Source organism: Centropristis striata, chromosome 2, assembly GCF_030273125.1.
Source record: "Centropristis striata isolate RG_2023a ecotype Rhode Island chromosome 2, C.striata_1.0, whole genome shotgun sequence".
Lineage (NCBI taxonomy): Eukaryota > Metazoa > Chordata > Actinopteri > Perciformes > Serranidae > Centropristis > Centropristis striata.
The window spans coordinates 5,407,016-5,434,366 of record NC_081518.1 but is presented as its reverse complement, the minus strand read 5'-3'; the positions used below and the strand labels follow the sequence as shown (position 1 = coordinate 5,434,366).

General features: G+C 41.5%; 1 protein-coding gene and 1 long non-coding RNA gene across 7 annotated transcripts in view; one reads left to right on the top strand and one right to left on the bottom strand.

Moving 5' to 3' along the window:
- The window catches only part of LOC131985680 (uncharacterized), a 253,194-nt gene that overhangs the window by 82,892 nt on the left and 142,951 nt on the right, over window positions 1-27,351 (bottom strand). The window contains exon 3 of the long non-coding RNA XR_009395667.1: window positions 2,002-2,065. This is a non-coding gene — a long non-coding RNA (uncharacterized LOC131985680). The remainder of the gene's footprint in view (window positions 1-2,001; window positions 2,066-27,351) is intronic.
- sox6 (SRY-box transcription factor 6) overlaps window positions 1-27,351 on the top strand; it is a 150,216-nt gene that overhangs the window by 111,355 nt on the left and 11,510 nt on the right. For all 6 annotated transcript variants that reach the window (XM_059350823.1, XM_059350842.1, XM_059350833.1 and 3 more), the window contains 4 exons: window positions 3,020-3,169; window positions 5,495-5,675; window positions 5,765-5,952; window positions 23,555-23,660. In XM_059350823.1, coding sequence (XP_059206806.1) covers window positions 3,020-3,169; window positions 5,495-5,675; window positions 5,765-5,952; window positions 23,555-23,660 — 625 coding nt within the window. The remainder of the gene's footprint in view (window positions 1-3,019; window positions 3,170-5,494; window positions 5,676-5,764; window positions 5,953-23,554; window positions 23,661-27,351) is intronic.

Below are 27,351 nucleotides of genomic sequence, written 5' to 3'. Positions count from 1 at the left end.
CCGTCTTAATTGCATACCATACTTGGGCGATGTCTAACATCATCAGCAGAGTGTGTAATCTCAGTTTAATGTCGCAGGCAGAAAAGTGAACCTCCCCGTTTAACCTCTGCTGCCTCCAGAGGGCTTGTTTTTAATTACCAGAGGCTAACAGGCTGACCTTGGGCGTGCTGCACTCACTTTGAATCCATGCTTGCTGAGATCTGCTCCGCTCTACTGGGAAACAGGGAATGATGGGGTCAGGGGAATCTGTGTTTGTGTGTCTCCTCATTTGTGTGTGTTGGGTCTGTATGAAGAAATCATATTTTTTAAGAAAAAGGCAAAACCTTTTCTAGTTATACATGCACACTTTTGATGAGGAAAAATGGCTTCTGCCTTCAAATTACACTAAAAAAATATAACATACAAGCATATACTTTCCATTTTTGTCAGAACACTCACATTGCAATTCCATTAGCTATTATGATCATTTTGCTATTTAGTATTTCCATACAAGCTGTGTATTAGTGTACGGCTTTATGGCTTTTCATTAGTAGAAGTATTAAACGGGTCCTACAAGATATATATGTTTCTCTGATTAAATAGTTTGGGGCATTGACTTTCAGTTTGACCCTAAATACTGTGAACCTCACGCCCACCTGGCAGGTAGACATGAAGAAGGGGCAATTTGATGTGAGGGAGTCAACTAGAGGAAGCAGGCACATGTTTTGTACTGAGGTAGACCAGCTTTGACAGGATGCATAATCCCTCAGCCTTTGACAATACAATGCCTTTTAAATTCACAACTTCCTGTACAGTTTTATGAGACTGCTGTGTCTAAATAAATGATGTACTGGGTGTCAAACAATAGTTTTGTAATACATTGTACATTTACAGTGTATTTTTCACTTAACGTCAAGCTAAGGCAGAAGCCTCCAGACTCCACACATCAACGACTGGCATATTTCATAACTGTCCTTGAGAAGTGTATTCTGGTTTAACACACCTTCCATTTGTCTTCCCCCTGATTGTATTTATTGTTCTTGGAGACAGAGTGTTCCTTGTTACAAAGATAACCATTGCTTTTCACCCCATGGCACTGACCTGCTAATCAGTGCTGAAAAGGGGGAACCCTGACTGCGTCTAATTTGAGGCAAAGTCTAATTATGCTCTTTTTCCGGGACAATAAAGTTCTTCCCACTCAAGGTCAGGGGCATGCTCGTCGACAGGCCTGTTAGCAAACATCTGTCCAGCAGACTGAGCTTCCGCTCCTCTACTGAGACTTGCGTGTAGCCTGGAGTGACAGCCAGTGAATGGAGACTCCGTCCCAACCCCCACTCACACAAACACCCACTCACCGCATTTACCACTGACATTAACGAAGTCTAGCTCAGATGAGAAGAAAATAGAGTTGGGTCTGTTCCTGTGTCCATTTCTTGTCGGAGACAAAAGGCTGTTTGTGAGAGGTGGGGGCAGCGCTATCATTGTAGGAACATAATCAGTCTGTCATTTCCGCTGCCCATGTGCTGTTGTTATCCCCAGGTCCCCTGGAAGAATGGACCTTTTGTACTGCCGCTTATGTGGCAGCGATAAAGTTTCTTACAGGAGCACATATGTGTTTATAACTGGAGATATGCGCGTGGACATAAAGTGCTTTGTTTGGCTTTAGTCTCCAGCGACACCGTCAAAGGTGAGGCCAGCGGGGCCAGGTCGCTTTTTCCAAATCCACACAAACACAGTCTGTATGTGACCAGTTGAACCAGGAAATGAGACAGGTTTTGCTGATTGGCTAGAGGAAGAGGAATTAGATTCTTCCTGACAGCACCATCTGACTGAATAAACCAACAAAGCATGAGGTTTACCCAGTGTGAGGACAGCAGGCCAGTGGGGGAGTTAAGGGGTGCTATCTGTCTGATGAAGTGAGGTCTAAGGCTACATGGAGTAACACTCTTTCTCAAACAGTAGCTCTATTTGACAGACCCCTGCCATTTGCAGCAGGAGACAAAAGCCAATTTCATCACTTACCTGGTGGCCAATCAATATAGACCCGGGGCGGAAAGAAGTCTCAGCAGCGCGGGAGTGCAGGGCTCTGTCGGCACAGAAAAACAAGCACAAAAATAATCATCAAATCAGTCTGGCATTATTTGTTTCATTCCAATGATGTAAAACTGGGCATGCAACTTAACGTCAAGACATTAAACTGTAACTTTATCTAGGATAAAGGATGAATTACTGCGTCAAAAAAATCTGATCCAAAAGACAATTAGCAGTCTGTGGCTAACCCGGTTTTTTTAATACTTCCAAACCCTCATATCAACATTTTTAACCACCCTTTTTAGTATATGTCACATAATCAGCCCAGTGGTGGAAATGTAAATTGAGCTTTCAGAGTTCAACCCTGTTACGGGCCGACTGTTCTTGAGTGCTCCGCCAGTTATTTGAACCACCCTCTTGTGTGGTAATGTCACCAACAGTCGGACATCTTACTGATTTAACGCCAAGGAAAATAACGGTGATTACATCAGTGTTCCTCCTGCAGGTTTCTAAGCCTTAATAATGCTTGTGTTTAACATATTCTGTGATGGCAGTCCAACCGAGGTTGGGTTTCGAACATTGTGGAATGGGACTGTCTCACATGGCTGTGTGGAGACGAATCCCAGGCCAGAAACTTCAATAGGAAGCTGTGTAGATCTAGAGAAATGAGAGATCTTTGCTAACACACTTGCATCCAGCCTGCAAACTTTTCTCTGTGATGAGTGGAAAATAGGGGCTCCAAGTATTTTGAATGAAAGCCATCTCTGTGTGGTTTTTAAGACTGCTGTCTCTCTCTGGGTTCAGCCTTTGAAATACAGTTAAGACCTTTGATGGAGGTTCTCTGCCAGCCTCATGGAAAGAGAGGAAAGACGTAAAAGAGAGAGAGAGGGGGAGATGAAGGCAGACACAGAAGCGGAGAGAGTTCTAGAGAGAGGAAAAGACAGAATATAAAACTTTGAATGTTTGCTGGATTTGGATGTTAACGGCTTTTTTCTCCACCTCCCAACAGCAACTGTATGCCGCCCAGCTTGCCAGCATGCAGGTCTCTCCTGGAGCCAAGATGCCTCCACTCCCCCAGTCTCTCAATGCTAGTGGGCCCATTTCACCCTCTTCTCTGAAGAATGACAAGAGTTCCTCCAGCCCCGTCACTCACGTCAAGGTACAACCCTCAACTCTTTCACCCAGCCCACCCACCAGCCCAGGCCTTGAGTGGTACTTGACCTAGCCTAGCCTAGTTGGTGTTGTCCGAATAAAAAACATCTACGCTGTTCACTTCTTCAGTGCAGCAGCCGGCCGGTGCTGAGCCCAGCCTCCAACAGGCCATCAATCTGTGGGCCTTTAACAAGGCCCTCTCTCTCTTAACCAGAAGTCTGTGGACATGGTTGCTATGGCTATGGCTGCTCCAAGCCAGTAATTTGTGGAACACATGGTTTCTAATTTTTTTTTTCACAATGAAACGTTTTTTTCTTCCCTTTTTTGTCACTAAAATGGAATAAAACCATTAAAACGCTGCTATACACATGCTGACAAACATGATGCAAAAAGCAGAATTGACAACATTGTTTGCCTTGTTTACAAACCATATGCAGCTTGTGTGTTTTCTGCTGCTGTGTATGGCAGGGCTCCACTAGACCTCCATGCAGAGGAAGGGCCATGCACATCATCCCCACTCACTAAGGCCATAATCAGAAACATGCGCCCATTTGGAGTAGTTTAACATAATAATATCACAATGGAGAAAAACCATAAATCATGTCTTGAAATGGTAGAAAGGCACTCTGGCTCTCTGCACACACAATCCTTCAGGTCTCCTGCCTCCTGGGATTTCCACTGAAAGACTGCTATTAAACTGACCCAACACTGTCATATCATCACATGAATACAATTCTCTACTTAGCAGATTTGATGGATGCCAGTTAGGCCTATATTAATGCAACATAATTCTAGTCAAAACATTACAAATATTGCCAAATATTATAAAATTGAATTACAAATAAATGGAGTGCAAGCATATACACAGTCCAGTGGAATCAGATTGCCTTTAGTTTTGTTTGTCTGCTTTCAGCTTCACTGCATGACAAACTGTTATTGGCACAGCAATAACAAGGCCTTGGGGCAGTCTATGCTTGAGCCATATGTTTGGACAAGGAGACACTTGGGCTTTGAAAAAGACTGTTAACGACAGCGTGAGCCCTAATCTGATTTAAAAGACTGCTGTATACACAGCGCCATTTACACTGTGCAAAGTGACATTTCTCTTCTTGGATGCATATGTTTGAGTTGATTCTATTCAGAATTACTCAGCATTTACTGTATTTAAGCAAATCCACTGTGCATATTGATTTTGGTGCATCATCATCTTAAAATATTTTTTATATTTAAAGGTAATCCGACATCTTATTATGGGTTGATGGTATTTAAATGCATGTAAATTGTTAATTTTATTGAATGTGGTTGTATATTATTGTTTTCAAATGTGATATTTAACATTTATCTTAATATTTCAATACTAGGGAAAATATTACTTCAAATTGTTTTGATCTTTTTAACATGATTTCAGCACAACCACTGCAAAAATTGCATAGATTTATGATAATAACTCCTTTAGGTTACTTTTTTGTGTGTGCATTAATCTTATTCTGTTAAGAGTTACGTTATTAAACCATTTGAAGTGAAGGAGTAAGCTCTAAAAGGCATTGCCTGTGCCTTATTGTTTATCTGCAGATAGATAAAACATGTTTGGTCCCAGTGGACGAGCTGCTGAGTGACACGTTGGTGTACGTTTATAACTGGTCTAAAAAGCTGCAAAATGCCCAGCAAAACAGCACCAAACACAAGCATCCTCTTCTGACCTCATCTCAGAACTAACAGTATCGAGTTGTTTTTTTGTCCAAATCACATCATATTTTTTGGGAATAGGCATATCAAAGCATATGATAAAACCAAGTATGCACAAATGAGGAGTGAAATTAGAAAACAAGTTAATGAAGTAGATAATGCAAGTCGACATCTGATGAATAGAACAGCTGTCTTTGATCATTGGCACCGCCGTTATCTGGTCATTATTTATTCTTCGAACCAGAGTGCAGACACAGAGAGCAGGGAGGAGGAGAGGGAGAACAGATGAAGATGTACAGAGAAACAGAATCTGCTTTAATTAGTGTGAACAAAGGCACTGGGCAACTGTGAAGAAGATCGCAGTGGCACAGCTCCGAAGGAAGGATGGATGAGGAGAGGAGAGGAGAGGAGAGGAGAGGAGAGGAGAGGAGAGGAGAGGAGAGGAGAGGAGAGGAGAGGAGAGGAGAGGAGAGGAGAGGAGAGAGGGAAGAACCGGGGAGGAGGTGTGGGTCAAGATAGGGATCCTATAATTAACCAGGAACAGAGCACAACTGTGCTGTCTGGGATTCCCAAGCCCTGAATTTGGAGGGGAGGGTGCACCTTCTCACATCTGTCTCCTCTCATGCTCCTATCTCTGCTGCCGTAGGAGGAGGGAACACAGCCGCTCAACCTGTCTGCTCGGCCAAAGACGACAGACCTGGTGAAATCCCCCACATCCCCGACACAAAACCTGCTCCTCGGCAGTAAAAGCAGCCCTAACAGTTTCCTCGGCAAGGGCGGTATCCCCAGCCCGCTCGGAGGAGGCCTGGGCCGAGGCTCTTCTCTTGGTAAGACCTTCACCTCGCTAACAAGATCCCACACAGCGATTTTGGCAGTGCGTTCTCTTGGACTAACTCTGCTATGTGTGTGTGTATAGATATCCTGTCCAGCCTAAACTCTACCGCCTTGTTCGGGGACCAGGACACAGTGATGAAGGCCATCCAGGAGGCTCGGAAAATGAGGGAGCAGATCCAGAGGGAACAGCTGCAACATCACCAGCAGGGCATGGAGGCAAAGCTGTCCGCCCTCAGTTCAGTGGGTCTCAACAACTGCAGAGTTGACAAGGTTAGCACTACTATCATATAGTCTGTCTCTGTTTTATCCCTGATTCAGGTCTTCCCCATTGCAAGCTTTTTCCATAAAGCAAAGCAAAAAAAGGAGTTGACCACAAAGAGTGCTCAGCTCTCCCTGCAAGTAGTGGAGGAAAGAAACTATTAAAGAAAGTGGAACATGGTGATTTTGATATAGCAGTAATTCTTAAGGCTAACATTTTTTATTTCATCCATGTCCAGGGTGGTCGTATTGATAAGAGCTGGCGTAGTCCAGTGCGTGCATGTGTGTTTACTCAAATTAGTATGAATATGTTTGTGCGTGCGTGTTTAGAGGGCTCGGCGTTGTTGATGTTGGTGTGAGGGCCGTGACAGGCCATGGCGGTGCCCGGTGTGGGTTAAGAAGACTCTGAAGTCTATGCCCAATTAAAGCAGACTTGCAGCCCTCTCCGTCCCCTGACACGGGATGGGGCTGCTTTGTACCAGGAGCACACACTCCCAGGGATTCCCTTTAAAAATATCTTCAATCGATGAGTCAATCAAGGAGAGAAAAAAGCTGTCCTCCTCTCTTCAGCTTGATGCCATGTTGCCAGTTGGCTGTGAGGAGCAGGCAGGAACTGGGAGCGATGCTCATTAATATTTCAGCACCTGACACTTTCAACCAACAGCCTCAACTAGGTCAATGTATATGTAAAAAAGTCAATGAATATCTATTTTGATTTCCCTCTAATTTGGTGTTTGGAAGAGATCACTGTCTATGCAGGTGGCAATCAACTATGCTCTTACTGAAGTGAAGCAAATAAATTGGTGCAGCCCACAGAGAGGACAGAGACGGAGACTCTCCCGCACTAAGCCCTGACTAACCCAAACAAAAAAGATCTGTACAACAATCAATCCATAATCAAATATTTGGACTGACAAACATCTGTCATAAATGTCACAGTTTTCCCTAAATTTAACAAGCAAACAGCCTGTTCTCTTTGTTCAGTTACAACGTGGTATGTGTGGCTTTTAGCACGAATACACAGGAGCTGGTGCAGCTGCCTCCCTACCTCCCAGCTAAGGTGAGCCTGTGGTCAACCAAGCAGCCGAATCTGCCATGACATGAAAGCGGTAACTGAACAATGCCTGTTAAGAGCCATTTTCAACAGGCAGCACACACCTACAGCTTCATTGTCCTTAGCAGGTAGAGCTTAACTCTTTTTTTTTGTGCTCCCTGCTTAGTCTTTTGAATTCGATTCACTTTTGTTTCCTCTAAATTTTGGACTTGTCTGTTCAATGTATGTTAAAGCAATCATGTCCGAGGAGAATGTTTTTTTTCCTTGTTTTTCTAAAGGGATCTACCGCTTGAAATAGTCAGTCACTCCTCACCTGTAATCTACCTTTTGTCTGTGTTTGTCACCCGAGGAGAGAGAGTGGGTTTTTAGGAAAGTAAGACGAGAGAGAAGGAGAGAGAGTCTGTATGGGGGGAGGGAGGAGAAGTGAAGGTGGAGTAGGAAAAAAAAGGGACCATGAATTTCAATACTATTTAAGAAATGAATACACTAATAGTAAAAGTATCATAAACTCAGGCTGCCCCGAATCATTTTTGATGGGCTCCAGAGCTTCGGTAGTAATCAACAGCAAATATTTAAATATTCACTATGTCATAATGTGAGGTCCATTCTAGGAAAACCGGTCTATGTTTTCCATATAATACTGGTTGAATTTCAGCCTGCATGCACATTTTTTCAGCCTAACAATGTTCAAACAAAGCAGCTAATATAGAGGTAATATATAGGTAGCCAGAGCAAAAAGCTAGCACACTGCCTAAATTGTTGTTGCACCTTTTCCTCTGCTCCACAAAAGGTGTGTGTGTGTGCAAAGCCCTGCCCTCAGTGAAACACAGAGGTAAAAAATGAGGAGAAACTGACAGCAAAATACAGCAAAGTTTTCTCGAGCATAAATGGAAAAACTGTGCTGCAACACACATCCCTCATATTAATTAAAAGCATCTGTTTTTTAGCATTCTAATATTTTGTTCCAGCCATAACACCAAATAACAGAGCTGGTTCAGGTGGAAAATGTGACTGTTGCATTGCACTGAAAGTCATTTCGGCTTACACACACGTCTCTGTTTTCATTACATCATTTATTGTCTTGTTGAATGACACCTTAACCGAGCTCACGCTTGACTCTCCGGCTCGTGCAAATCATGGTGAGATATCGTCACCTCTTAGTTTCAGTGACACTGGCCCTATTAGGACGGTGTGAAATGAGAGGCACGCTTTATCAAGTCAGCTAAAAGAATTGCCCCATCATCTTCATCCTTTGGCTGCAATAAAGAACAGTAAGTTGTAATTCAGCGGTGAAATGAGAGGGAAGGAGAGAGAGCCTTTTGCTTGTAGGGCTCACAGCTACTCCAGAAGATTCATTTGGATTAAAGACTGAATTCAGTGAGAATTGTCAACAAATTCTCTCCATGCTTCAAGATGGAGGTCGTTCTTTGTCCCCCTCCAAACAAAGACAAACGACCCCACCCCCACAGGTATCTGGAGATACCTAAAGGCGTCTCATTGGCTGATACCAACAGGAAATACAACTTCTAGGTTGAGACACAAAAGTGTCCTGCAGCCATCCCTTCTCTTCTCTCTTCTCTTCTCAACTCCCTGAGGAACAGCATGTCTGCTGTCCTGGTCTGATCTTCCAGGAGGAAGATCAGACACCTTCCCTCTGTCTCCAGCTCTAAAGGAAAGGCTGGTGAGGCCCAAACCAAGTGGGCCCACCACGACGCTTCTAAGTTTCCTGCCTGTGATCTATACTGGACATAATCACAGAGACCCTCACCAAGCTTCTGGAGCCAACAGCAACCACCAAAACCCAACCAGGAACCAGATTCTTCCTCAAAAGGAGTGCTGTTTTCCCCTTTCAACTCTGGACACTGTGGTATAGTACTGGGCAGTTAGTAAGCAAGAACAAGTGTGTTAAGCTTTAATCAATGGTGTTGATCTGTTGTGTGTTTAAGTATATTTGTTGGGATATTTTGTGTAGCTAGATCACTTGAAGTTGTATGATTAATGTTGCTCTACATATCTCAAGCTGTACATGTAATTTAACTATAACTCATTTGATTTGCTCACACACTAATCCACATGAAATATACTTTAATTTGGCTTCCTACAACACATAGACCTTCAAGACCGCATGGTCTATTGTTCTCCAAGAACAAAAGGGCTTCCGCCATTTTGATTTATTTAAATGACCGCCTTTCGGCAGCCATTTTGTTACACATTCTTACCTACATGTTGTTACACATTCTCACCTACATTTCCACTGTAAATAGTCTTTTAGATTAGTTATTGTGTGTTCTGTTTGCTTTGCTTTATGTAGAATAAATATGTTTTTGGATTGATATGCTTCTCCCTTTAATGTTGCACATGAATGAGTGATTTGCTAACCTCTGCTATGGAAAGAACTCAAAATTCCTTCAACCGTTACTGAATATTAATAAGGTAATTCGATTATAATTATATTTATAATTAATAATCAATGTTCCAAATTGATAATTTGTTAACTTTATGAGACTGATTAACTATGATTTGCTATCTTTTCCTATTCCTAAGTGAATAGGTGGTGCCCCATCGAGTAACTTTAATTCATTTAAAGTATTAAATATTAATTTAGTCAATTTCCGATAGCAAAATTGACCTAAATTAGCTTTACCTCTAAATATTTTGGTACCCCTGCTGGAGGCAATGTGTATCTGAACCAGATACCCCTACATTATTATGGAGCCCCGTTGCGAGGAATAGTATAGTTGGCAATCATTCATAATTGTGCAATATTAATAACAGCATATTCATTTTTGGTCCACACCAAAAATATTTTTGATTCCAAATTTTAGACTTGCCAGAAGTCTTTACATTTTACACCGGTAGTCTGCTACAGGAGTAGACCCATCTGTACTCAAAAGTACATAGTGGTGTAAATTAATTAATTTATAAATTAAGTAAAAGCAATTTGAGAGATTTGTGTATTGGTAACTACCACTTTTTAAACCAGTTAAGTCATTCTGCTAAGTTAACCACTTGCTGCTGCTAACTAACTAGGTAAACCTATTCTGTAGAAGTTTAAGAACTTTGTTTCAGCATTTGAATACAGGATATTCAATGCAATCTTTTCAGACATTTGCTGTTAAATAAGTGCTCCCCTTTTTTTCCCCCTTGAGTAAGACACAGCGTGCCCCTGGCCCTGTGCATATAGAGCTGTATTTTTGCTGTTACTGCCGTGCATTTCAGTGTAAAGAAGAGACTGAGTTTGAGATAGAGCCACAGCGTGCTTCCAGCCCTGTGAATAATTGTTGTACCTTGCAGCTTCTTCCATGTGTTTCAGCTTGAGTGCAATCTTTGAGAAACAACCCTCTAACTGTTACTGCCAAGCATTTCAGTTAGTGTGCAAGTTTAAGCTTCAAAAGCAAACCTGCCTTGTAAACTTTGGTTTACATTTTCTGGTTAAAACCTCTACCCACTAGAGCCGCTAGTTGGTGCTGTAGCTGTCCTCTTTCACAGGAAGCTATTGTCTATAGTGTAGCCAGCCTTTTGTTTGGTTAGGCCAGTGTAAGTGTTAAAACTACACTGACGGGTGTCTGTCAAAACAACACCTCAGCCAACCATTTGTTTGTACTAAACCCCCCTGTTTAGTCTTTGATTCCCTAATCATGGAGAACCCCTGTGTAGATAAGTTCATCTCCTCCCTAGCACAGAGCCTTCAACCTGGCTATCCTGAACTAATCAATAAGTTAAACTTCAGTGAGTGCAATGATGAGATCAACTCCCTACTCAGTGGTAGTTATGATGCGAAAGCTGCATCTAAAGGCCCTTTGGTCAGATGTTTGCTTTTGAATTTCCACAGGCAAGCCAACATTGCTTCTCAGAGCAAATCTGCTCTTGAAAGGGAGGTGGAGTCACTGAGAGCACAAAATGACTCTCTTCTCCAGGAAATTCAAACAGCAAACAAGAAATCCATGCGCTATCTAGAGGATCTGCACTCAGCTGAGTTAAATCTCTGTGTGCACAAGGAGGAATTGTTCAGGCTTAGAGCCCAGTGTCTCCCTTCATCACAGACATTTGAACAATGTGACTCAGGTTACTGTGATTCTAACTCCTCCTCTTCTAGTGACAGGTCAACTCCCCCACCTGTCAAAGGATGGGAACACATCCCATATGACTCCAAGTCTGTGGAGATAGGGTCAGCTTCTCAGCTCCCAGTGAGAGACAGAGGTTACAGCCTCCTGACCTCCCATCTCCCTAAAACCGATGTTGAAGAGATTTGTAGCTTATCATCTTCCAGATTTCCTACCAGCTCTTCTTTTCAGTCAGCATCAAATCAGCCTCCCCTCAGACATGCTAATTTGGTCTTGCCCTCAGCAGAGAGGAAACCACAGGCTCCCCGCTGGGAAGAGCTTGACTCTTTAGCAAAAGATGTTGAGATTTTCAATCCAGGAAATGATCAACATGTAGAGGATTATTTCTCTGTATTAGAGTACAATCTAATTGACCTGCCCCATGCAACCAACAGAGAAAAAGTTAAACTTGTGTGGCAAACCAGCGGTAAAGCTGTTCGCAAGTTTATACTGACGTTATCTGCCAGTGTCAGAGATGACTATGCTCAACTCCGTCAGGCATTAATAGAAGAATTTTCTTCTTCTGTTGACAACCTCACATCTCTAGTTGCAGCCCTCACAATCAAACACTCTCGTCGTGAGAATCCTAGAGATTATTACAACCGTTTGAGGTATGCGTATTTTCAGGGCAAGAATGCACCAGGCTTAGAGGAAGACAGTAACTTTAAGGCCTTATTCTTGAGAAACCTCCACCCATGCGTACGCACTCACGTTGTACTCACAACAAATAATGGTAAGCCCTCTATGCACGAGTTAAAGAAAGTGACACAGGTGGTTTGGGAAACTGTTGTCAATTCCAAAGCTAGAGCGAAACCATTTGAGCCTGCAAGTGTAACCACGGCAGCGTCTCAGAGCTCCCCTGCTCTAAACTCTCACCCTCCCAGCAAACCGAAAGGGGGTGAGAAAAGGCAACGCAGGGAGACTAAGCCAGATCGCAGCGTCCACCGACTATACAGAGATAGGCATTCACATAGCAGAAGCTGTAGGAAGCCATACTCTGAGATCTTGGCACAGAATTATGACCAGACAGCGAGCCCTTCAGATGATGACCTCAGCATCTCTGAATCCAGTTCAGAACGTGGTCATAATCAGTTTGACAGCGCCTCTGACTGCATCTCTGCATATGGCCACATGGAGCGTTACAGCCCTGAGCCACGACAGCAGAGAAGTAAAAAAGCTACAGAGGACGCTTTTGAACCCAGACAGGATAGTCCATTTCCGTACTGACAGCAGAACAAATGCTGATTCAGTACCTCACCTTTCTCTTCTTCTTTGGCAGTTTCTTAGGTAAACTTGTGTTTGTTAGCAACAGCAACAAATTTCAGTTAATTTTAACCCAGTAATAGTCAGACATCGTCCTATTAACTGAGTTAAAGCCTAAATTCTGATTGGACTAAAGCACCACTGTCTAATTTTACATGTACACTTGGACAACTCCTCGTTAGTACCTTCTCAGTGAGACAGCTTTTGTTTAACATTAGCTTAGGACACACTACCATGACATCACAATAAGTCATACATAGTACCACACCCTTCTCTCCTCTCACCTAACACATTTACACAACTAACATTTTTTTTGTTCTCACTAACCCTGATGTTCAACTGTGTTAGTTATCTCACACCATGTCATTATAGTTGTGTTTATCTGGATTTTGTTTATATCTACTGTTCTTGCTTAGCCAGATAGATAGAATAAACTGCCCAGACGTTACCAACTAAATGAACTTACAAATGAACACTTTCAACTGTGGACCCTTCTTTTCTTCATTAGCTCGCAGAATTACCCATCGAGAGAAACTCTGCGACCGAAAAGGGGGATATGTAGGGCTCACAGCTACTCCAGAAGATTCATTTGGATTAAAGACTGAATTCAGTGAGAATTGTCAACAAATTCTCTCCATGCTTCAAGATGGAGGTCGTTCTTTGTCCCCCTCCAAACAAAGACAAACGACCCCACCCCCACAGGTATCTGGAGATACCTAAAGGCGTCTCATTGGCTGATACCAACAGGAAATACAACTTCTAGGTTGAGACACAAAAGTGTCCTGCAGCCATCCCTTCTCTTCTCTCTTCTCTTCTCAACTCCCTGAGGAACAGCATGTCTGCTGTCCTGGTCTGATCTTCCAGGAGGAAGATCAGACACCTTCCCTCTGTCTCCAGCTCTAAAGGAAAGGCTGGTGAGGCCCAAACCAAGTGGGCCCACCACGACGCTTCTAAGTTTCCTGCCTGTGATCTATACTGGACATAATCACAGAGACCCTCACCAAGCTTCTGGAGCCAACAGCAACCACCAAAACCCAACCAGGAACCAGATTCTTCCTCAAAAGGAGTGCTGTTTTCCCCTTTCAACTCTGGACACTGTGGTATAGTACTGGGCAGTTAGTAAGCAAGAACAAGTGTGTTAAGCTTTAATCAATGGTGTTGATCTGTTGTGTGTTTAAGTATATTTGTTGGGATATTTTGTGTAGCTAGATCACTTGAAGTTGTATGATTAATGTTGCTCTACATATCTCAAGCTGTACATGTAATTTAACTATAACTCATTTGATTTGCTCACACACTAATCCACATGAAATATACTTTAATTTGGCTTCCTACAACACATAGACCTTCAAGACCGCATGGTCTATTGTTCTCCAAGAACAAAAGGGCTTCCGCCATTTTGATTTATTTAAATGACCGCCTTTCGGCAGCCATTTTGTTACACATTCTTACCTACATGTTGTTACACATTCTCACCTACATTTCCACTGTAAATAGTCTTTTAGATTAGTTATTGTGTGTTCTGTTTGCTTTGCTTTATGTAGAATAAATATGTTTTTGGATTGATATGCTTCTCCCTTTAATGTTGCACATGAATGAGTGATTTGCTAACCTCTGCTATGGAAAGAACTCAAAATTCCTTCAACCGTTACTGAATATTAATAAGGTAATTCGATTATAATTATATTTATAATTAATAATCAATGTTCCAAATTGATAATTTGTTAACTTTATGAGACTGATTAACTATGATTTGCTATCTTTTCCTATTCCTAAGTGAATAGGTGGTGCCCCATCGAGTAACTTTAATTCATTTAAAGTATTAAATATTAATTTAGTCAATTTCCGATAGCAAAATTGACCTAAATTAGCTTTACCTCTAAATATTTTGGTACCCCTGCTGGAGGCAATGTGTATCTGAACCAGATACCCCTACAGCTGATACAAGCCTACCAACTAGAAAGGTTTGAATGCCCCTGATAAAAGCTTTCACTTTGGTCAGTTTCAGAATATTAATATTTCAAGAAAGCGCCTCACCTGACATAAATATGGTGCGGTCTTTAATAGCTGCCCCCCTTCCCCTCCCACTGTCTTGTTTGGAAGTTTATCATAGAGAGAGCTTACATGAAGAAGAATCTGGAAAGGTAACATAAATGGGATTAAGGAGAGGTTAAGATCATCCAGCGTGGCTGTTAGAGGGGGATATTAAATATTGATTTATCCCACTGTAATGACCGGGCAGAGGAGTGGGTCTAAGTGCTGCTTACAGATGGATCAATTCATCTTTTCATAAAAAGTGTGTCTGAACAGTACAATGCATTCCTCCCTAACCTTTATCACTAGGACTCTCTCTCTCTCTCTCTTTCTCTCCCTCCCTGGCCACTGACCTAGGAGAACATGGTGTAGATCAGACTCTCTGTTCTACACTATACAAGCCTTTAACCTGAGGACATGTAAAATATTCATGCTTTACAGCAGCAGATTTTCTTTCTAGTCTTTTTATTTGTCTGTTTTTACTATATCCCATCAGTACAATAAAACCTTTTACAACCCTTCTGCAATTTACCTTTTTGAAATATTTATCTAAAGGTATTATTGTCTGCGGAGGGCAATTACTTTGTTCCATTATTTACCATCTCCTCCTCACCCACTGGAAGCTTTTACCTAGAATGTGCCAGTATGCCTACAAGTCAAATACAGTACATCTGAATCCATTTGTAACCATTTGAATTGTTTCCCTCTATTATGCACTGGAGCTATAAGTGGACATGCTGTTTTTCAGGGTCATGGGTGAATAAATATCAAGCATCTGTATCTCTGCATGTTTTCACTCACATGGTGAACGCAGAGAGTCAACCATGTTACCATCTTGTCATCAACATTTACGGCCCCCTGCAATATATGGCCAGCAGATCAAGGACAGAGTACTTTCGCCTAATAAATATTCATTGGCTCAGCAAAGGGGAACAATAATTTTCTGGGAAATTTAAACAACGTATTCAAATTTATTGTTGGGAATACAAAAGCGTAGTTAGGAAAATTTGCAAATTGCAAAATATATATATTGGATCTTGTTATCATCAACGTGTTCAGACAGCATATTATCTCTTATTAGGTCTGTATTGAATACCTTTATTTTATTTATTTTTATGATAAAAGCTTCTATTGAAGTATGCAAAGTAAGCTTTTATTTTTTTCAAAGACGTTAATAACAACGAGCATAACAATGTGTTCAATAATTTCGATGGGGATGTCATATTATTTTTTTCAAAGAATGAACAATTTATAATGAATTAAATTCTTTCTTGTCTGTTATTTTAAGTAATCATTCATAATATAATAGATAATTAAATTATCATATCAGATCATTTGTTTTTTTTCAGATCTTTATTAACAACTATATATATATATAAAATAATAATATAATAGGGCACATAGGTATAAGGTGCTTACTTTTATACTATTCTGAGGTTTCTGAAAACAAGCTTTTAAAGTGTAGTAGAGTGTGTTCACGTCTTATTTGATATCAACTCTAAAGTTTTGATATAAAACTTCAATTGTATTGTAAAAACACTAAAGTTAGGTATTTGGAAAACTTCACCTTGTGGATGTGAAATTTACCAATCAGAAGCATAAGATTTGTTTTAAAGCATACTGTTTTGTTATTAGATTCAAATTTTGAGTGAATATCTTTAGGTTAAAAAATGATCGCTTTCCAGTCTTATCGAGTATGAATTTTTCATGCAAAGTAAGCTTTGAATATCTGTCAGCATATTTAATGACATCATCACCCAAAAATGTTTATAAACAAATTCCTCAATTTGAATAAACTGAATGATCAGATTTATTTGTGGAGGCGATCACATAAAGATTTTCTTTTTAACATTTAAAATGGGTAAAGTCTTTTTTTCATTATAGGCTAGAGCTGTAAATCAGTAACAGAATTTTTCAAAAGTTTTTAATATCAAATTTCCAGCCTTCACCTGTCTTGTCCACACATATTAGGATACCTGGTAAGAAAAAGTACACCATAGGCCAAGCAGAGAAGAAGAGATTTTATTTGTATTTATTTATTTACACCATAGGAAAGGACAATTACAAAAAAAACAGAAATGAAGCAAGAATAGTAAGTGCGGGAGAGGTTAAAAAACCCTATATGGGCTTATAAAAAGCACCTCCCCAAGAAAGTATCCAAAAAATAAAAAATAAATCAACAACAATGATAGAAAGCAACAACAAATAACAACAAAAAAGAAAGCAATACAAGTGTCATTTTATAGCACACACACAAAAAAGTCAGAAATAAAAAACGTATAAACGTAAAATAATTGTATTTGAGCGTACGAGTGTATGAGATAAAAATCTTATCGTATTATGGGCCGTGGACTCTTCAGTCATCTCACCCACACCTGCAGTTTATTGGCCCCGGGCCATTGGGCAGGCCTTATTGTTAAACTCTGTCTAGTCAGGTATGAAAGATTTCTACACTGATGCATCAATTTGTTTTACTTCAGTTCTGATAGACGCTGCACATGTGATGCCCTGGAGGTTGTGTGAGATAAAATATATTCCTCTGCTGACATGTCCCTAACTGGAATCAAAAGGTGAAAGGCCAGTGTATTAACCTATTGAACTGCCCTTTTCCGCCCTGCAACACCTCCTCTCCTCAGTATTGATGACTACAATTGTCCATTTCCCATGTCCCAAAGCTCAGCCTGTAAATATTCAAATGGAGCTTACACTGGGGCTGCACAAAATCCAAACTCCTAACCTATTGGTTATAGTGGTTATACTGGTCCCTCCTCTCTCTGTGAGTGTGTGTGTGTGTGTGTATACATGTGCATGCACGTGTGTGAGTGTGTATGTGATGCCAGGGCTCTATTCAGGCAAAGCCCTCACAAAGACTTTGAATATAATCTTGTCTGGTCTGCAGCCCTGGAAGCAATTTTCTGCTCCTTTTTGACTGCTGTCTTGGAAATTGCAAACCAAGGCGTTTTGGCTGCAATGTAAATCCTTGGCATACAAGGGTTTGCCCATCCAAATTAGATTATGCTCAGCTCCCAGACACTGGCTGAAGCCAGCAAGTGCTATTGTGAAGATTGCTTACATTAATGCTTTGTCCAATTGTTCATGTTTGCCAAAAGAATAAAAATAATGTATGACTCTGGATAATATGTGCCTGTGCATGTGTGTGTGAGTGAGTGTGTGTGTCTGTGGGCTCCTGTCCCAGGTCAGGTCTTTAGCTCTGTCTCGCCTCTCCTCCAGAAAGACATCAAGACTGCATCTTGGTAGGGTCATTTGGCGGTGGTGGCTCCATTATTTCCTACAGTTGTCATTTTACATGGTGAATTTCTGGCCTGCTGCAGTAGCTCAGAAATGCTGCTGGCCCCGGTGGCTAAGACCTGTGATACAGCACTCACCACAAGGCACATACAACAAAGGCAGAGGAAAAGAATAGGCCACAAAGGACCATTTATAGTCCACGGTATTGTTGCAGTTAGAACATAATGGCTCCAGTGTCCATCAAGTCTTGAGGTTTTGTCCATATGTGAAAGGGGTTTTGGTAATTCTGCAGTTTCTAATGTCCTGCTGTTTGCAACCTGGACGGTTTGATAAGGCAGGAGATTTCAGCCCAACTTCACATTCCCTGGAGGACCCAGAGAACAGTTCTGGATCATTGAGGATTGGAAAAACCGTAAAAGTACACGATGTCAACACAAATGATCTCAGCAGTGTGGAGGAGAACATAAGAACTGAACATTGGGTCAGAAATGTGTCGACAGTAATGTATTACACACACCGAAAATGATGACATTTTCAGAGAGTCTGATTTCAATTTTAAGACCACACAAAACTGCAATGTTTTGCATTCAACAAAGATATAATGCATTAAAGATTAGCACAAAAGGTCCCAAAGTAGACGCGCCAACATGTGGAAGAAATCCAATTGTTTCGACTAAATGCACATTACAAATTGGCACTGAAAGGTCATATTTTGTGAGTTTGACTTGTTTTCCGTCCAACAAAAAATAACTCATCTTGAATAATGATAGCATATCCTTTTATTAAAAACAAACAATAAACACAGAATTGGCAGAAAGCCCAGAGTAAGGTTACCTCACTATTTTTTTTAACATAGTTTAATTTAATTAAAGGCCTTCCCTCTCTCTCTGTTTCAAACAAATGAGGTGATGCCCTGGCACTACAAATGGGGCTGGAATAGCCGGCCATCTCTGCTCTGTGTGATGTTGAGGACGACTACTATAGAACAGATGCCAGCCTTTTGTGGCTGCTACTGTTGATTCTGCTGCTGCCTGCATTAGCCTGAGCAAAGGGAGAGCTCCGGGTAAAAAGAGAGCAACAGTCTGCATGAAAGGAACTGTGGGTTTACCGCATGGCTGGATGTACTTAACATTTAAATGGTTCAAAACTAGCAAAAACTACTGGAAAGCTGCAGACTTATAAATAACATTGCAACTGGTTACAATAAAAATACAAAACAGATGAGGCGCTGAGCTGTGAGGAGCTGCAGCCATGTAAAAGTGCAGTCTTTGTCTCCATCAGGGCTGGGACAGATTGTTGAGACCCTCAGAGAGAAGACTCTGAGGGCCACAGACCACAGTGATGACTGACACTTGATACACAAAGGCCTGTATTGTGGTCAGAGCGCCGTTGCCTTCAACTTGCCACATACCAGGTGTGTGATATAACCAGAGCCAGTTCAGCACATTATCACACATAAGTGGCTGTTTAGGGTCCTGCAGCTGTTAAAGCTTCCAATGATGAAAATTTTAAACACATGCAATCACATACTTTTCCCCCCGTGAAGGAAACGGGGATGAGATTTTACCAATAGTTCAGAGATCTTGGAAAGTAAGTAGAAGTTACTGCTGTCAGATGTCACAGAAAGGGCTAAACATGTCATTTACTGTATATACAGTACATATATACACAGCCAAAAAATAACCAGACTATTATATGACTTGAAGTTGGCAACTAGTAATTTTTGGATGGAGTCAAATGTACCACGGCTGCCAGCTGCCTGAAAGAAGTTACGCTGTTTTCTCTTAAAATAATCATTCTGATGTCAAAATGTTTTGACAAGAAAACAGGCCGACTTAATCTGTGCTCGTATAGTTTACCTTGTTCCTTTTTTCAATTATGGAGATCGTTTTGGATTCAAAATCACACAAGTTGTAGACCAAAAACACAATTAGTTAATTACTACCAATGGCAAAAAAATAATTATGTAATGATACATTAAAATAATTAAAATTTTAGATCTAATCTAGTCATGCAACAAGTCCTAGGTTTGTCTATTTTTTATCAAGCTATTAATAACATATATGACTAAGAAAAAGTAACAACTCAGTCAAGTTTTTTACAACCACAAACCATAGGTGAATAGTTTTGAGTAGTGATCAGACTAAAACTACACTAGAAAGAAAATAGTTCCTGTATTAAACAAGCGCTGTTGATAATCATGATTTCTGGAAAGACACATCCTTGTCAAGTTTTTCTAAATGTTTTTTTTGGCACTTTAAGCACCACAAGCTGAGCACAGTCTAGTTCCATTATATTCAAGAGAAGGCAGACATCTGTGCAGCCAATATCTCCAACACTCTGCAACCCACACCAAAACCATCTAAACTAGTAAAAAGCACCACAGGTGGGAGGAAAAATATGTTTTTTTTATTATTATTATTCCCTTTAAGACAGTCCTGAGACAGTCAAAACTGGACCCAACAAACTCCAAAAAACTTCCCACTGATCTGCGCCACAGTCTACCTTTCTCCTCTGTGTTTTTCTTTCATCTCTATTTGAACAATCCCAGGCCATATGGCTTTGCCTATAGCCCCGAGCTATTTACAAAGGAGCGAGTAAAGGAGTGTCAGGATTGGCAATGTGTTGCCTAAATATAGGGCAGGAGTCGGCACAATGCACAGGGCCGTCCGCCACCCGCCTCTGCCCAGAATACACCCTGTGGGCAGAGCAGCAGGCCTCCGGCACATGTTCTGCGGCCGGCCAGATTAAAGCTCTCTTTACAGCATTGACAAGGGCTCTTTTGGGTTCCCTCGCCCAAGAAGTTGCACAGCCTCTGCTATCTATCCTCTTTCTACTTCTCCGTCTTCCTGAGTGACTCACAACTTCACTCGGCCCGGCTCATGACTTCACTGGGCAGCCGTGTGAAGCTGAACAAAACGCATCTGTTACCAAACTTTAAAGACAAAAGACTGCACAGGCAGGGCAGATGAGATTATTGTGGGTGGCAGTTTTCCACTACAGCTCCGAGTGCATCGCTATAATTTTAGTTGTGGGGAGGAGAGCTGCATGCTGAAGTCATTTGAGGGAGGGACCGCTTGCTTGCCAGCGGTCGTGGTTAGAATGGGAGGGGAATAATATGTACTGTTACATCTTTTGTTTCCCGTCTCTTTATCTTTACCTCTTCGCAGCAGCGTGATTTTTCTCTATTGTTTGTGCCTTGAGCCTTTTATCGCTCCCTTGTACTGTACACCTTTTATACATCAGCATCACACTCCCTCTCTTTTCCTGGCAGGACGGCCAGCTTCCCCAGATACTGCATGTCCTTTGCTACTTCTCTGTGTCAGAGTGATCAGTAAAAATTTAATGACACTATAAAATAATAAAAGTGCCATTAATTTATCACAGCACTTGATGCGTGGGCAGTAAAGAAGCATTAGTTCACTGAATATTTTCAGGCCCTTAAAACAAAACCCTCACGCTGTACAGATAATTTATGGCCCTAATTTCAACTATAATTCTAATTCGCAGATATAAATTACCAAACTTATAACCAATAAGTATATTAAGCTAAGTATATAAAATTTTATGAAAATTTGTGGTACCATATTGCACGGATAGTCTGATATTAATTAGCACAGCTTACACAGGGGAGGGAGGATTACTTAGTGTAACTAGCTACTCCTTTATTAGAGTATGTAAAGTTCTGGCTCATATAAAGTATATGCACATGTTTATACACAACTAGAAGAAAGCATGTTATCCTTTTTATGTCAAAGTGTCTCATTCAGGCTTGTTCCCAGCTGTCTAATGTGCTGATGCTCACTAATCATGACTTTGTGCGGTGGAGAAAGAAGTTCAACACTGAGCTAGTTATTAATGAAATGTATTGATGGATGGGCCCTGTTCGCTCTCCTTCTCAGCCCAACATGATGCTTAATGATCATGAGTTTATAAAAGGACGTGATTGATCAGGAGGGACCGGCGAAGCGCAGAAGAGGGACGAGATGACTGCTTTATTACAGACATAGAGTCCCCGTGAACGCTGTGTCTTCCTAGTGGACTGTCCAAGGAGCATCTGAAGCAGCACCATTGCCCATACAGCTAATCGCACATCAGTCACTTTGTCATCGGGCTGCTAGCTTCTTTCATTAAGAGCAATAATGTGGCTGGGTGATGAATACAGCTCCGCGTGCGCGCGCATGCGTTGCTTTACGCAGAATGTGACACCGAGAGAGGCAGCGCACTCCATCTTCTCTTTACAAAGCGTCCTCTTGCCCAGCAGGGACCACCACATATGTCATAATTAGAAAACACTTAAGTAAGCAAAGGGCCGTCAGATAGACAGGCTCTAATCACAGGCCATAAGCAGGTAGTGGTTAATTGTATATCAGAATCACTCAGCTGGCCATAAATAATGACTGCTCCTTCAAGTATGATGGTAAATTGCAGTGCTCTTTCTGTCTCTCTCGCAGTCCTTTCTTTTGAGCAATAGTTCTTGAATAAATAAAAGCATGAGGAAAATCAAAATACTGTGAAAGGCCTCAAATGGACTTTAACTATCTTCATCCTTCATCTTGTCATCCTTTTTTTTTTAATCCTCCAGAAAAAAAGGTTGTACAAAGGAAGAAAAAAATTGACAGATTTCTTAATATTCCTTTCAAAGATGTGCTGTAATTACAGACGGCTGTTGTTGCCAACATGATCTGTCAGGAAAAGACAACTGAATAAATCAAATGCAGCCGTAAAAAATAAATATTTTCACTTACAATAGTTAGGTCTGCTTAATTTTTTAGCACTTTCTCCTGTTAGGGAAAAAGAATACTTCCCCAGGGGCGAAAAGTGAACAAACAACAAAATGGTGCAGTGTTTTACAAAGAAGGGGCTAAAAGATTAATGTGTGTGTTGGTGTCTGTGTGTGTGTGTGTGTGTGGCAGGGGAGCTGTTAGTATTGTGTGGGGACTCTACCTGAGTATCTGTTCCGGCTGCCTGTGATAGGCATGTTTAGAAAAGAAAGAGGCAGAGGTCAGTGCAGACAGTACATCTTTGGCAGAGATTGAGCGCTCACCCTGGGAGTAAAACAAATGCTTTTTTTCTGAATGGTGGCAACATGCCTGCTTTTAGTGTCATCCAGGCGAAACCTAGGGGGGAGAGATTATTTGTATCATGCAGAGTCAAAGTGTCCATCTCCTAGTTGAGTCTTTAGAGAGGAAGACAGCCCTTTGCTAATGCCCTGTGTATTCACTGAGGAAGTAGGTCATTCAACAATGGAGCCAGCAGCAGTCGGCACTCTCCCCTTGCATAATACATTAAGTGTAATGTGCAGCAACTATTCAGAGGCCCCCCGAAAGCTGTTATTTTATTCTGTAAATGCACACGGACATGACATTTAATATTGTCACGGAGCGCTGAATGACAGGGTTTCATTGTGCGTCAAGTACAACATGATGCCAAGTTTAATCTGAGCACAAAGCGACATGACAAACGGGAAAACACGGTGTGTTCTCTAAAGCATGAACTCTGAATAAATGATGGGCGCTGAGCTCTGGGCACTGTAGACTGGAAGGGAGGATGTAAGGAGAAGATTACAGAGGAAAATCTGAGCACTGCAAAGAGGGCCACGGCCCCATTGTGTGCTTCGGATCACAAAGTATCCTTCTGTAAATCTATTTACAGCACCCCTGGCCCTCACTGTCTCTCTGCCTCCTGTCATCCATTATAGCTGCTGCTGAATAGAGAGATGAGAGAGGAAAAAGCCACATCTAGCTCATGTCAAAAGAGCAGCTCTTCAAAAGAACCTCCATTTACCAAAGACACTTTTTTTCTTTTGAAATTTTCAGATTCCTGATGGGGTTATTTTTTACAATTCTTATCACTGCACAAAGTGTATATGTGCTTGTTCGTGTACCTGACTGTTTGTGTTTCCCTGTAGGAGAGGGCGCATTTTGAGAGCATCGGGCACCACCTCGGCAAGCTGGGTGACGAAGGAAAGATCGGCCACAGAGTTATTGACCTCACCAGGCCAGAGGATCTTGATGGTAAGGCCAAGTTTGTTTTTTTTCTCCATTTTTTGGTTTTTATTCTGATATAATTGTAATTGACGAATCCTTGTACGGATTCATTTAAAGTTACTGTGAATTCTGTGGTAAAGATGAGTGGATTCTCTATAGGTGAAATGACTTGTGATGGCTGATGTGTGTCTCACTGTTAGACGGTGAGGCGTATGGGTGTGTGCAGAAACGTGCGTATGTGTGAGGGAGATGTGGGGGTTGGGGCAAATGCCGTTTGAAATGAGCCGTGGCTCCGAGGTTTTCACAGGTAGGTGAGCGGAGGACAAGGGTTCCTGAGGACAAAGCTGGCTTTTTTCCAACCTCGGCTCCTGTTGCTGTTGTGCTTGTTTGAGGTCCTGGGCACAGGGGTGTAAATTCGGGTTGCACCAGTGTGACAAAGCGTCATCTCCCTTTGTGGCGCTGGCTCCTACACAGGAGCGAGGAGCACCTCAGTGCGCTAATGTTTGTCCGGCATAAATATTTGCGGCAGTTTCCATGGCACTTCAGAGCCAGAGCAAAGAGGAAAATGGTTCTGACTCATCTTTGATGCCTCAAAGAGTCTCAAGGCAGAAGGATAGATATTTCTCATGACAATGTAACCCATCAAGGCATCAACATCTTTAAATAGCATCTTAGACACATTTCCCATCACTTTTAGTAAGAAATGCTCCTGTATAATTGGTTCACATAGACTTTTATAGAAAAAATGTTTGTTTACCAACTCCAAAGCAAATGTCTTTTTTTAATCACGTCTAGTTTCACATCACACCCAAACGTGACGATGAGACATAGAGGTGCATTTAGTGGATTCATCGACATGTTTCCCATGCGAGCCGCAGCAGCAGATCCCATCCCACCCGTCTGACTCCTTGGACAGATGTGCTTCCAGTGCTCATTCTCCCAGTGGGAACCTTCTCTCTGTGGCTACTGTGGAGTCGGGACTGAAACAGAGCGCACACCAGGGCAGTTGTGTCCTTTTAAGTCCTGCGCAGGGCCGAGGGAAAGGCTTGCGCCAGACGCCTCACATCAGTGTTCCCAGTGGGCTATGGATTAGGAGCAGGCAGAGGTTAGAGGAGAGAGAGGTCCTCTTCCCAGGGGGAAATGGCTGGGAGCCAGGGCAGTACACATAACTCAAAACACACAGTTAGCATTTCTTCTCTTTCACCACAAATATATCTGTCTGTCTCTTTCGGCTTCACCAACAGGAAAACACATACGGCTGAATGATGTGAAGCGGGGTTTTATGATGTGAACCACAAAGTGTTTACTCTTCTGAGAACATGTTTACTTTTCAATTCCTTGTTGTGAGGATTTTCTGCTCCCTCATCCAATCAGGCTTGGCTCCCTGGTTTACCTTAATATATAGAAATGTATAGTATTCATCTAGCTTCAGCTTATTTGGGCTCTATTTAATAACCTAGAACGCTCTGATTTTCATCTCAAAGGTCATTCAGATGTCAGGGTTAAAACCGGGCTAAATTTGGATGACAAGTGAAAGGGGTAATTTTTTATGTCAAGCTTACATATTACAGACTATATTTCAACATGTAGTAAGCATCTGCTTCACATCAACATACAGTAATTTTCATTCTTCTGAAACAATGGTTATATGTCACCCATACATCCAAAAATGTTCCCAGTTCTAACCCAGACATCTGGAGGTCTTTTCAACTGCAGAATCAATTAGATTTGATTCTGTTTTATGATTTAGTTGTTTTTTTTCCAGCCGATATGATTACCGTTAATTACCTGCTTCTCATGGCCGTCAATGGCTGATTAATGATTTCACAATTTTTTTTATTTTAAAGATAAGGCAGATCGCAAACCAACTTTAAAGGTGCATATGACCAAGAGTGTTTAGATGCTGTTTGTTAACAAAACAGACATTAACTTATCAACTATAATTAATACAATTATGAAAATAATACATAATACTTTCCCATTATCAGAGGATAATTTATCAGCCTAATATATATATGCATCCCTAGTTTAAACGCAGGCGTCTTGATGTCTTTTGGCCTGCAAATTGCCAAATAAATGCTTACTGAATACTATAAAAATTATGACTTAATTCATTAATGTAATTATTTTGGGGGATGACTCAAAAGTAGATAAATCAATTTGACATCTGTATATTTCACTAAACTTTTCCTCAGTAGTTGAGAACGCACTGCACATACTTTAGTGTTTCCTGAAAAGGAAAATTACTGGGTGTACCTCCCAGCCCTTACATAGGGTGTGAAAGCCCCATGGTGTGTAGCAGCGTTCCCTGCAGAACAGAGCGGCCACATTGAGTCGAGCCAGTGTACAGCGGACTTCTGTCATCACAGCAGTTCACAGAAAGCTTTAGGTTGCTTAAGCTAATATTTGCAAAGCATGCAGCAACCAAAGTCCTAACGACTTGGAAAAAGAGTGGCGGAGGAATGGAAATAGATAGGATTTCCTTCATTTTACAAAGCCACGAGCCACACGCATGAACCCACTGCAAATTCATTAGGTCTTTTTAAGCTCTGAAGAAAACATTACCAAATACCACAAAGGCCTCACACCAGCCATGCCCTTTGTTCATTCACATATGGCAGTATGGAGTTGCTGCGTAGCTGAGGTTTTGTGTTTGTCTAAACCGCCCCCATTACTGAGAGTCCGCAGAGAACAAAGAGGTTGTTGAGAGATGTGTGGAGGCAGGAAACAGAATTAATCTAAACGCCCAGTGTGATAATATCAACCGTAGAGTGAGAAAAGAGTCCGGCAGTGTCTCTAACAATGTCCTCGTGGAATAGGATGAGAAGAACAGTAGCGTTGCATTGTTGTTACTTTGATGGGCTTCTTTACATCGGTAGCTCGGAGCTGTTATGAAGTTTTATATGAGTTGATTGTTTGAAGAGGTTCTTGTTGTTGTTTTTCTTCCGCTGTGAGGCCGTGGGAATCCGGCTTTTATTGCAGAGTTTTCCTCGAAGAAAGCTTAGACGAGGAGCCTCAGACATAATGATTTATCAAGTGACAACAACAATAGCTGAATAGGTCAACACAATCAATATGAGAGTTCTGTTTTGAAGTTGGCAAATTCTAATTCACCCCCCAATAGGGCAGATTTATCTGTGTTTTTGTGTCTTTGTGTGTGCATGCAACTGTTTTTCTGGGTGTGCAAAGCAGAGATGTTGTGAAAGATTAGACTCCACTTTAGGGCTAAATGCATATGAGAGGGGATAGAGTAGACAAAAGTAAAAAGCCACAGTGTGCATGTTGGAACACGCTGGCCGTTTGTTCCCAAGCTCCCATGTGTGCACACTCACACTCACACACACGCAAGTGCTCTAGAAATCATCCTGCCTGGAAAAAGAAAAAAAAGGATTGACATGTTATAATAGGGCTTATATCACTTGTAATTTGTAATGGTTTAATTAGCATGCTATGAGCTCAGGCTAGAACAGGGCCACTGAGCGCTGTCTCCTGTCTGTCCATACACATTAATCTGGCCTGATCCTGCTCTGAGGGAGAGGCTCTATTGTCAGTAGTAAATGCCTTCAGTCAGAGGTGTTAGATTTGATCCCAACAGGGAGGGCTTGGCAGGTTTGCGTGATTGTTGCCTGCTCACTGAGGCTCATCCTCTTGAGCGGATTCCTGGGTGACATTATGTGTCTGCCCGCAGAACAAAGATGAGTAAGGAGTAGAAAAGGGG